Source organism: Cheilinus undulatus, linkage group 21 (genome assembly GCF_018320785.1).
Source record: "Cheilinus undulatus linkage group 21, ASM1832078v1, whole genome shotgun sequence".
NCBI classification, from domain to species: domain Eukaryota; kingdom Metazoa; phylum Chordata; class Actinopteri; order Labriformes; family Labridae; genus Cheilinus; species Cheilinus undulatus.
The window spans coordinates 25,603,890-25,615,914 of record NC_054885.1 but is presented as its reverse complement, the minus strand read 5'-3'; the positions used below and the strand labels follow the sequence as shown (position 1 = coordinate 25,615,914).

The 12,025-nt window shown below is 40.0% G+C and overlaps 1 protein-coding gene across 2 annotated transcripts in view; it reads right to left on the bottom strand.

The window, feature by feature from the left end:
* The window catches only part of glyr1 (glyoxylate reductase 1 homolog (Arabidopsis)), a 34,972-nt gene extending 23,369 nt beyond the window's left edge, over positions 1-11,603 (bottom strand). For both annotated transcript variants that reach the window (XM_041778244.1, XM_041778245.1), the window contains exons 1-5: positions 11,519-11,603; positions 10,272-10,308; positions 10,085-10,164; positions 9,860-9,998; positions 5,950-6,060 (exon numbers count right to left, since the gene is read on the bottom strand). In XM_041778244.1, the coding sequence (XP_041634178.1) occupies positions 5,950-6,060; positions 9,860-9,998; positions 10,085-10,164; positions 10,272-10,308; positions 11,519-11,556 (405 nt within the window). In that variant the 5' untranslated portion in view covers positions 11,557-11,603. The remainder of the gene's footprint in view (positions 1-5,949; positions 6,061-9,859; positions 9,999-10,084; positions 10,165-10,271; positions 10,309-11,518) is intronic.
* Between the last annotated feature and the right edge of the window lie 422 nt (positions 11,604-12,025).

Genomic DNA, 12,025 nt, shown 5'->3' with positions numbered 1-12,025 from the left:
CACACGGACTGACATGCACAAGGAGTAAACATTACCGTCTACAGCCGCGAGAGGGCGCTCTAGGCTTGTAACAACTAAATGCTGCTCCTGTACCACTGAAAAAAATTAAGAAAAACAGGACTCGAGCAGCAGAAAGAAAGTTTGGAGTGAGTGACTGGCGAAAAGCAGAGGTTAATCTTACTGCAATAAAGAAAACAAAGAAAGCTAATCGCGGGCTAAAAGCAAGATGGCCAGAGCTGGAGGAACGAGTCCACAGATGGGTGCTTGAACAACGTGCTGCCGGAAGAGGCTTGTCAAAGGTGCAGTTATGTCTCCATGCCCTGGTAGTTGCCAAGGAGATGACTATAAATGACTTTGCAGGTGGGCCTTCTTGGTTTCACCACTTCATGCAATGCAGCCGCCTCTCTATCAGAGCACAGACAACAATGTGTCAATTTCTAAATAAATGCGACTTATAGTCCAGTACAACTTATACATGTTTTTTTCCTCTTCATGACGCATTTTTTGTCTGATGCCACTTATACTCCAGAGTGACTTATAGTCTGGAAAATACGGTAATATCTTTTTCACTATCCACTGGGGATGTTCCTTCCTTTTTCCTTCCCGATATGATTCCGATACCAAGGTGCTGGGTATCGGCCGATACCGAGTACTGGTCCGACACTAGTGTGAACTTTCTGGACTGACTGTGCAATCTAACAAATTATTTTAGACCTATATTTGACTCAGAACATGGCTCAACAAATAGAATCACAGTGTACAGCATCTCTGTGACCCTAAAGTTGATTTTCTGGTGATTATTGAGTTTTACTCCTAAATATTAAAATAACTATAACACAGGGGGCAACATCACAGGCTCTCTCTCTCTATCTCTCTCTCCATTATGCTCTATTTTGGCAGCATGACAGCCTGAACAGCCTGCAACTGGCTGACAGACACTCACAAAGGGTAAATATGGCAGTTAGCATTCGAGCTAGCGGTAATAAATTATCGTAATTGAGTTAAAATAGATAAAAAGATGTTCGATATCGGGCTTACAGGTGTGGATGTTATAAAAGTTATTTAACTTTTGACAAACTACGTCACTTCTTGTCATGTACAACAGTGCAGGTCTGGAAGGTATTTCATCGATCACATTCAGAGAAAAAATGCCACGCAGCCCCCAGTCTTTGCAATAGGTTCTTTGCTTCTTCTTCGCTGTTCTAGAAATGGTAACACATGCATGCAGTGCCTTCCAGCAGCAAAGAAGAATTCATTTCTGGTTTATAGCACTAACATTTATTATGGCTAAACAAAGCAAAATTTAAAGCTAAACCAAACGGTATCAGAATGGTGCATAAACTCATGTACTCGCCGATACCAATACCTGCATTTTAATCAGCATCGGACTTATTTCCCATACTGGTATCGGAATCGGAACAACCCTACTATCCACCCAATTAATCAATGCTGGAGGTTTAATGGGGGGACTTATTGCATATCAGCTTCCTTTTTTTTATATTTTTGTAGGTCATAGTTTTCATTCTCATTTGAAATTCAGCAGACACTGAAATGTTCTTTGCATGGCCTGACACACTTAACCTGCCTTGCCATCAGGTGGGCCAGTTTGACTGAGTACAGTTTGATATGGTTCGGTACTAAAAACCCCAAAATAGTTTACTTTTTAGACCTTTAGACCTTTGACCTTTCTAGGGGGGTCTTGGGGCATGCTCTCCTGGGAGAATATTTTGTACATTTTAAAGGTAATAACATTAATTTAGTAAACTTTGAGAGTGGGATTAAGAGGCTAAATCTACTGAAAATGTTTTTCTTTTCATAAATTCGTGCTTTAACTTTGAATGGTTTCCTGGTCTGACCTGATAAAGGTTTTAATGATACATGTGTTGTGCCTAAAAAGCTGTTACTAACATCAAAAAGCTTTTTTAGTCTTTCTTCAATGAATGTTTAATTTTATGTCCATAACAACTGACTCATTGTCCACTTAAAGAGGTGAAGTGACCTCTTTATCTCTGATTTTAACTGAAACTAATTTCTACCAGAAAGTTGTCTGTCACACCCTTTATTTCATTTTATCCTTAATTCCTTAATTATGTTGGTGTTGTGTTTTAGTTTGTTATTATATCATTTATTAACGATCTATCATAAAAAATTATCTATAAAAATATATGAATAAGTGATCTGTAGGCTAATGTGATTTCTAGGTTAAGTTCAGAAGGATCAACATTTTGTTTATATCTCTCTGCTTATATTTTTGATAAATAAAATCAGAGGAACTGAGAAGTTTACTGCAGCTTCTGCCTGGAGGAAATATAAAATATCTAACAAAAACATACAATTAGTGACCGGTCGGTTCAGCTGTTGCTTCACATCATTAACCTGACCTCCTCTGTCCCTCTGTCTGCCTTATTAGATGGGTTCGTGCACGCAATCAGTTTTGATCATGTTTTAAACCTGCTAATTGTCAATACTGATCCATATTTCCTGTTCAGTGATACGTCTGATTGACACACAGTGTTTGTAATGACATGCTGTGGCTTAATCATTTAAATTAAAGGACATTACCAATATATAAATGCACATTAACCAGCCCACGCACACGTGACAGAAACAGTGGAAGCGCGTGCATATATAAGGACAGTGCACTGTCACACACGTATTCTACAGCATTAAGTAGAGATAGAAATGCAGAGATGATAAAGCCCTGTGTTAATCCCTAAAGCTAAAAGTCTCCTCTATTTTGTGTGTCTTTAGCCCACACACACCAAGCGCAGCGTCCCTCTGCGCTCTCCTCAGAGTGTCTGGCCATGGCGTCATATTTATGTCAAAAAGGGAGAGCGAGTTAAACATGCTCACGAGCAGTTCATACTATTTCACACACGCAAGTTTTAAGTCCTCACATGTAAATTTAACCACCACGAGCGAGAAGGGAGGGGGGGAGTAGACATTTGCCTGCACAGGCAATATCTGGCGACTGGCGCAGCGTTCATCTGTGCTGTGTTAATCCAAAGACAATTTAGGAAGTTGAGGAAACTCACGGTTCTTTTTTTCTTCTTTGACAGTTTTGGCACCAACTCCTGGGCCCAGCGCCGCCCAATTGGCATAATACCATAATATCAGTAAAAAATATCATCCACCTGCTGTAATGCTTGTCAGAAAATATAGTATGTCATGACGTCAGAGCTTTGACGGCACAAAATTTCCCTGTGCCAGCTGCCACTAAATTTTATATGCAGGAAAAAACCCTGGACACACATACTCTCGCTTGGTTAGTTGACTGTTAGAGGCAATGCATGTGGTATCACAGGCATCAGTGTTCCAGCTGCTGAGCTAAAGAAAGTTTGTACTGGTGACAGAAATCAGTGAGGAATAAACAGTAAACAATTTTATTTCAGCAGAAAACGGCTGGGTTTCAATAAGTACCTCTTGACTACATTAACCGTGGTCTGTACAGATCCTCAGCTGATAGAATGTAGTTGTAGAAATGTCTGTTGAAGCTTGGCTGTTACAGCAGCTACAACAAGTATTCAGTAAGTGAATCAATTCTTCTTCCTGTTACCTTAAAGGAAAATTAAGACCTTAAATTTCAGCAGATCAACCATACAGTAAATAATTTCTAAGGTGACAAAGCCTCTAATGACAAGGTTTTATAGCTGTAAAAATTGTCCCATGATTTCTGATTAATCAGGCTGGTTTAATAGGGGAGTGACAAAAAAAGCAGCAAGCCCACCGTTATTGATCACGGATTACATCAAATAGAATTTGTTAATTATCACGATTTCTATTTTGTTAAATACTGATGTTATTTCCGTGAATGCATTATGAGGTAAATTAATCCAATGACTTAACAGTTAATAGGACATAATAGAAAAGTTGAGAGCTGTACTGTGAGAATTTGTCACATTGAAAATTAACTAAAGGTTTATCTCGTGTTAAAATCAACAAGATTAGATAAGAAATCCTGGGTATGTTGATGTTTTAAAATAGGCTACAGCCTAAAGTTTTGCAAATAGATAAAACAACCACAGACAGATCTTTTCACAGGTTACCTGAAGTAAAAAATAGGTAAATGAATCACTACAATACGGAGAATCAACTGACCTAAAACTTTGTATTCACAAAACTCCATCATCAATTCAGTTTGACATCCATCACTGATAAACCATACTGATGTATAACCTGACACGCCAGATGGATTTGTTCCACACATCCATCTGGGAAAGCTTCAATAGGAAACACCTGAGAAAAGGCAGAGGCTTTGAAAAAAACTCGGAGTGTGATTGGATGAACATTGTCTGTCACATCTCTATGGGCCAATCAGAGCAACAAAACACAGGACGTAGCCACTATCAAGCTACGCATGTGCAGGAATAACGCGAAACATGGTGACTATAGACATGTAAGTACTCGACTTTTGCTGTTTTTGAAAAGAAAACAACTCACTGCTGTTCTTTGTTCTTGAAGAAATATCGTCAAGTTCTGATAAAACTTATGCTTTAGCAGCATCCACGCTAATCTCTTCCTTAATAACTGCACCAGCTCTTGCTGCTGCTTGTTTACGTCACGACTCTGCTGCGCCTGAAAGTACTGCCCCTCCTCGCTGATTGGTCCTGTCACTTTCTAACCGGGCCCAAACGGTTCAGATGGGAGCTTTGCAAGATGGATTTGCCAGTGAAAAACAAGGAAATGGGCGTATCCATCTGGTTTGCAAGGTTAGTCTAGTCAGGGATTACTAGGGATGTTCTTAGGTGTCTGTTTCCCTATTCGGTGAAACACCAAGTTAAATTGCATTTAACAGACAATTCGAAAGAGGAGGAAATCCTTAGAAAACAGTGAAATTCATCACAGGGTCATTGTGTTGGCTGATTTGATGGGAGCCTGATAAACTCTATACAGCGCGTCTAACATTAGCTGCTAGCTCTGCCTGCCTTTGTTCCTCTTTGCAGATTAATATTGTACTTTGATATGTGGCCTTCTTTCACTTCGGTTGAGTAGTTAGGCTGTCTGGAGTTCAACCCTCTACAGCCTGCATACTATTTTGTTTCTATTTATTACTTAAAAACTGTGATATCATGTTCCTGATCCCAGATCAGGTGTAATACCCTAGATATTGTATAAACGGATTTCTTTATTACAGCCTTAAATAAAAATTAATGTATACTTATGGTGAGTCATCAAGACTTGAAAATTCATCATCAGTGGATGCTACGTGTGACGTCAGTAAGGGACGTATCCGTACTTAGGCCTGGATGCCTTGAGGAGTGTGAGTGCGGGCTAAAAGGGGGACTACGGGGGTGCGGGGGGTCAAATGGCTTTAGTATGGTACGAGTACAGCATCCACGCTAATCTCTTCCTTGATAACTGCACCAGCTCTTGCTGCTGCTTGTTTACGTCACGTCCCTGCGGTGCCTGAAAGTACTGCCCCTCGTCGCTGATTGGTCCTGTCACTTTCTAACTGGGCCCAAATGGTTCAGATGGGAGCTTAACAAGATGGATTCGCCAGTGAAAAACAAGGAAATGGGCGTATCCCTCTGCTTTTCAAGGTTAACTGATGTATGCATTCAGGCTCTGCTTTGTGTTCTTGAAATCAGGTCCACATAAGCATCAGGAAACCTGATTTGTAGATCACATATCAATTTCCACAGTCCAGGAAATAAAATGGATCTCTGTCATCTCCATATCGCCCTAATTTTATCAAATAAGAGTCTGTTTTTCTTACGGTTTCAGCTTAAAGTGCAGCCAACTGTGTTTTAGAGCCCAGCTGGGCAGTCATGTTGTGCGCAAATCGCAAACGCAAATCCAAACCAAACTAAATCAGACCGCTCAGTGTTACTGACCCATTTGCTTAATGGTCAAGATTTCACTATTACAGAATCGTTCATTCCAATAAATCTCCTTTTAGAACTGAAACTTGTGTTTTTGGGATGGTTAAACTTTTCAGTGTCCTAATACCTTCTCAGATGGGTCTTTCAGGGCGCTGAGATCCTCATCCTCTTCTTCAAGTATTTTCAGTGGCTTGTTTGGTGTTTTCTTTCCTTTTGAGTCTCCTTTGCCATCCGAGTTCTGTCAAAAACACAATCATTTTGTGATGCTATTTTTACAGGTGAAGCAAGTTCTAAGCAGTGTAAATGTAGAATATATATAAACTTTAAACAAAAAGTAAGGCAATTTGTGTTTGGTACATTATTTCTTTGTTGTAACAATGCTTCTTAGCAATAAATCGTATACAATTGGAAAGCCTGTTGATTACCCTTTTAAATGATGCCACATATGTAAGGATCATGCACTTGTGGAATGAGCAGCAGAGCTGAGTATGTGGGTTGCACCCATGAAAAATGTGCCAAAGCTTCCCTGCCAATGCTAAACAGCTTATTTCGCTGTTGCTATTGACTCTTGTTTTGAGCTTCTGGTACCCCCAGGTGCTGCCAATCAGATGCCTGATTGGCAGCACCTGTGAGCATGAACCTGCTACAGTGGTCAGTAGATGTCTGCCTCAAGAATCGGCATGCCACGTTTGACTGATCTGGATAGGGCCCGTCAGTTGGGCAACTTCAAGCTGTTGTTCCGCAAAACCAAGTTGCTGCACTGTTGGAGTGAACCCTAGTACCATCTCCAAACTGAAGGCCAAGTTCCATATAACGGGGAATGTCAAAGACAGGCCACGAAGCGGGTGTCCCAAGAAGACAACACCCCAAGAATACTGTTTTCTCACCCTGTCAGCAAGAACTCTATCCTCCAAGATAACAACACTCGCTCCCACGGTGCAGGTTTATCAGACTACCTCCAGAATTTGGGAGTGGAGAGGATGGAATGGCCTGCCAGCAGTCCTGACCTTAACCCCATTGAACACTTGGGGGATCAGCTTGGGTGTGCTGTTCGTGCCAGAGTGACCAACACAACCATGTTGGCTGACTTGCGACAAATGCTGGCTGAAGAATGGGATGCCATCCCACAGCAGTGTGTGACCAGGCTGGTGACCAGCATGAGGAGGAAGTGCCAGGCTGTTGTGGCTGTGTATGGTGCTTCAATACACTACTGAGGCTACTGTTTGTTAAATGAATAAATTTTTAAATTGTCAATATGTCTTGTTTCTTCAAACTTCAATCATCCAATCCACCAAACACCCAACAAGAGTCAATGGTAGAATCAGATGCACTCATTATGGTAAATAGCCTCCACAGAGACCATGTGCCCACTAGAACTGACGCTGGCAGAAACTCAGTGTGACACCTTGGTCACTACTTGAGAGGGATGCCGTGGCAGAAGTGTCACATACTAACAGCAAAACTGATCAGTGTCTCTGATGGAAATAATCATGCCTTAAAGTAGGGCTGTCGCAGTATACCGGTATTGACGATAACCGTGGTATTAAAAAACAAAATTTCAATATCGTGTTAAAAATGGGCATATGATAATATCGTGTAAATGATCCAGTGCCACTCCAGCACCATCACAAGCCCTGAACATTTTTAATAAGCCCATCAATGTAACAGATCTTCAACTCCTGCTCTCCTCTAACCTCTGCGCCCCTTGTTCTGAAACCGTCCAGCCTCACTTCGGCGCCCTCTCTCTCTCTCTCTCTCTCTCTCTCTCCATGCGCACCCCCGGCATACGCACACTGTGAGCCCAGCAAGACGTTTAGAGAACACACGTTTTCTTTTTCCTTGTTCACACAGCTCTTAACAGACAGGATGTAGAGATAGAGACCTATGTTGGACAGCTAACACCCTACCTGCCCATTCCCCTGATTTCCTGATCATTAACACCTGCTGGTGCAGTGTGCCATCCCTCTCTCTCACCTTAACGCACATGCGTGTCCAATTCCTCCTAAAGTCTGACCATCCATGTAATGCACAGAATGACAGAAGCTGTGTTCGGGTTAAGAAGTTATAATACTCCGTTCACTTAAGCACTGCCCTTGACAAATATGGTTTTTTCATTGTTCTAAACCAAGTTATCTCACTGAATGAAGCACGAAAAAAAAGTCTCACATCCTCGTCAGCTATAACGCTCCAAAAACATTGGCAGCTGGCAGCCTGGACTAATTAACTGGGCAATATTGATAAGAGTAACATCAGGGTAATATTTACAGACTACATCCTTTGTTTTTAAGCCATAGGTAGAATTATTTTCCTGCTCATTGTTCGCGAGTGCCAAAGAGCGCAGCGCTCCGTCAGCTCTCTCTGGGAGTTCGTTTTTACTCTGTTTGCCCCTCTCTGTTCCTGTCGCTGTCTGTAAATTAAACACTTTGTGAAAAGAGGCCAATTTTTATGGATAGAAGGAATTTCCCCTCAAATAACAGAATGTTGGCTCAGAATCTCTGTGCCAGTATCCCTTCCTGTGTGTCATGACACGCATCAGAGCAGTGGAGACGCTGACACTGTCTGCAGCACTATGAGAAGCGTTAAAGCTTCTGTGCGCATTTAAAGAAATTAGACTGTGCCTTGTTTACTAACTTAAACAGCTGTAGGGCAAAAATTAAATTCAGACCTGATCCCAACGCAGCCATCTAACTCAGTTCTTTTAGTAGAGCTAACAGGATAATTCTGGTTAAAAACTGCTGCAGGTGCTCTTGAAATATGTTTGTAATTTATTATTTCCTAAAGTGTTTATAACCCTACGTTTCTGACACTGTTTTTGGCATTATGACAATGTAAATCTTGTGTGGTGGATAAGTTTATCAGTCAGAGGTGGAGCCATGGGGGGGCTTGTGGGGTCTATGCCCCTAATGTTAACTCAAAAGCCCTGAATCTTTACCTCTGGTGAAAGCGCGTTATCTCTGATAATTGATGAATGTAAAAAGAACTATCTGGGATTTTGATAACAGATTGACCCTGCTGATCACAACATGGAAATTTCTTTCTTGTTGCCAAACTGAAAAAACCCAAATCAGATGTTTTTTAACTTTGAAAAGCTTAAAAGCACATGCTACAGAATAAATAAAAACTTTCCATTAATATTTCTGCATTTTTTAAGAAATATGACACTCCGCAATGACACAACAGCTGCAGTACCTCCTTAGACAGGTATTTTGAGTGTAATTCATCTGCCAAAAGAGGGAACACAACATACTATTTATATTTTTATCGATATCGTGATAATATCGTTATCGTGACCTTTTTTGCCCATGATAATCGTAAGGTGAAAATCTGATATCGTGACAGCCCTTCCTTAAAGCTGTTCAAATTCATTTAACTAAATTCCTAGCTGGGCTTTCAATTTTCCATACATTTTGTTACATATATTGACACACTGTGAGGAGGCCTGTCTTTGTCTAGCTGTTGTTCAGTTAGCAGGATTTACCAATTGTTGATAAAGAAACAAAACCAATAAGAAGACTGCAGAGTTTTGATGTTGTCCTTGCACAAATAAGCACAATATGTTATGGCTTAATGACTTGCCGGGCCCAAATGGAGACAGGCTACTAACACTTTCTTGTAAAACCCTTTTTTTATGTTACGAATTATTTCTGGAGAAAAAAAAAAAAGACAACATATGCTAATATTCATGGTCACTTTTTCTGTTGATCATTTGTGATTTGAGTTACATACAGTAAACAAGTTAAAGGAATGTATAATATATTAATGAAAGCTAAAAAAAAAAAGTGCTTCTGAGTAACGACAGCCTACCCTCTGGACAGAAGTACAGCCACATTACATTTCACAAAAATGTTCATGTTCCACAAATGACATCATGTAATCCCAAATTCTCTATAATAGTAATGCATGTCATTTGTGTGGCTTATAAAACAGGCCTAAGAGTTACTGAGTTTTCAAGTGCTATACATTACCCTCATACTGAACTCAATTCATGTTTGGTTAAGACATGCCTGGCTGATTTTTGAGTTAAAGTAAAACCTTACCTGTTCTTTCCCCTTTGCTTTTTTTAAAAAGTCTTCAACTGCATCAACTGCCTGCTGGAAACGCTTTCCTTTATTGATCTTGATCATTTCCTCTTTGTGGGCATGGTAAGGCTTCAGCTGTTCAACTTTGATCCAGGCACTAGACACAGAAACACAGCTTTAACACATTTGAAGATGAAGAAAAATAAAGTTCAGTCAAGTCAATACCTTTATATTAAGACTTACTGGTCTTCAGTTCCAAAGAATTTCACAAAATGGCATTTTTTTCCCCTTGGCTTTTTCAGATCCTTGGGAGGGCTTACTATCTAAAATGAAAATAAACAACAGTCATACACTTAGTACAACAGATGTTTTCAATAAAACGTAGAAAATATATTTGTGCTTTGAACCAGCCCATGTTGTTTTTACTTACCTTTCCTGGCCATGGTGGGTAACGACCAAGCTTCCCCCTACAAGATAGGAGAGGAATTTACCAATTTTAAGAGTTTTCATCACCAACACAGGGGACTTATTTCATATAAAATTATGTAATGTCTTGGCCAATTTTACTTTTTACAGTTTGTTTTCTCAGCTAATGGAGCTGCTTTGAACATGTTCTGATGTAAATATTATCATTGTTTACTTTTGCTTTGATAAGATACTTTCAAACTGAAATAAAAATACAGTCATAGAATATTCAATTAAGTCAAGCCCGGAAAACCGCTAGCTTCTATTATAGGAAAAATCAATCGTTTTTCAGATGTTGCCTATCTTATGTAGAAATTAATGCTTTGCCGTTGTTGAATTTGTCTGATATTTGAACAAATGACCATTTCGTTGTGCTAAAAATGTTAATTGTAACAGTTCTACTTTGTCGTTTTGGTTGTATTGAAGTTACACAGTGTTCTCATTAACTTAACAAATATTTCTTCTTCTTCATACGTAACAGGATTTTGTTGAGTGGGACACAATGTCGTACAATGTTTCAGCTGTAATAGTCACACATGGCAGCTAGTAATATCTACGTGAAGCAGTCTCTACTTAAAGTAAAGAAAACTAAACCTGTATTACAAAACAACAGCCACTGCTTCAATTGATGTAGCAGCGTTGAGGTTGCTTTTAATGCGCACACTTCTCGAATCAAACGCACTTAACCCATATGCAACAAAACTCGAATACTCAAGGAAACTCTCAGAAGAGTATTCCTTTAGTTAAGAGCTGCAACACATAACACGGAAGCAAAGGGATGAGCTAACGTACCAACAGTAAGTTACATATCCGCTTGAGCTACGTTGTTAGCAACGCACATCACACACACAACAGCATAACAAAAACATTGCTAAGTTTAGCAATGCACGGTGGAACTTTATTGATATACACGTCGGTGAGAGAAATGGCTCGATAAAATGAAAATGTATGTATTTATTTCTCGATTACAAATGTTGCCTTTAGCTTGTCCGCTAGCTGGCAGCTAACGACGGCTGCTGGCTGAATCAGCTTGGCTAGCAGTTTGTTTAGGTGACCAACAACTAGCCTGGAAGGCGTTAACTTACATTAATAACGGCTGATTAACACCACCGCCAATTATTGATATTAAACCAGCTACCAAACACTACTTTATTCAATGCAAGCCACTTAAAGGAAACAGAGTTGATCGACAATGTTTTAAGGTTATCTCACCACACTAGGTCTCCGATTCTCAGATGCACCGTCGCCATCTTACAACATTAATAAAACGTCGCACTGAATAAGGGTAGAAGACTACACACACCCACTAATCACATGTGAGAACAAGCCCTTCCTATGTAACTTCCGGTTCTGCTCTGAAATGACTTTTAAAAATGTTAAAAAGTACACTGTCAGGAAATATGGAGTTAACGACACATCGTACACAGTATTCTTCAAGGTGTTTGACCAGAATAATCAGTGGTTTAAGTCTAAATGCACCAAGGCATATGTGAACCAAGGAACCATTTCATAACATATTTAATTGAATAGTATCCTATTGAAAATAGGATAAAATGGTCTGAAATCTGCTTTTTTTCGTGGGTGTCGTGGGGTGGTTATCGTTCTCGTCATGAAGTGCTGCTTTTAGCTGCACATTGGTCTGAACGCTTGAGAGCCGACAAAGGGTCTTTGAAAAGTGCACATTATCTTTACTTCTAATACAAAGTTTCGCGCTTCCGT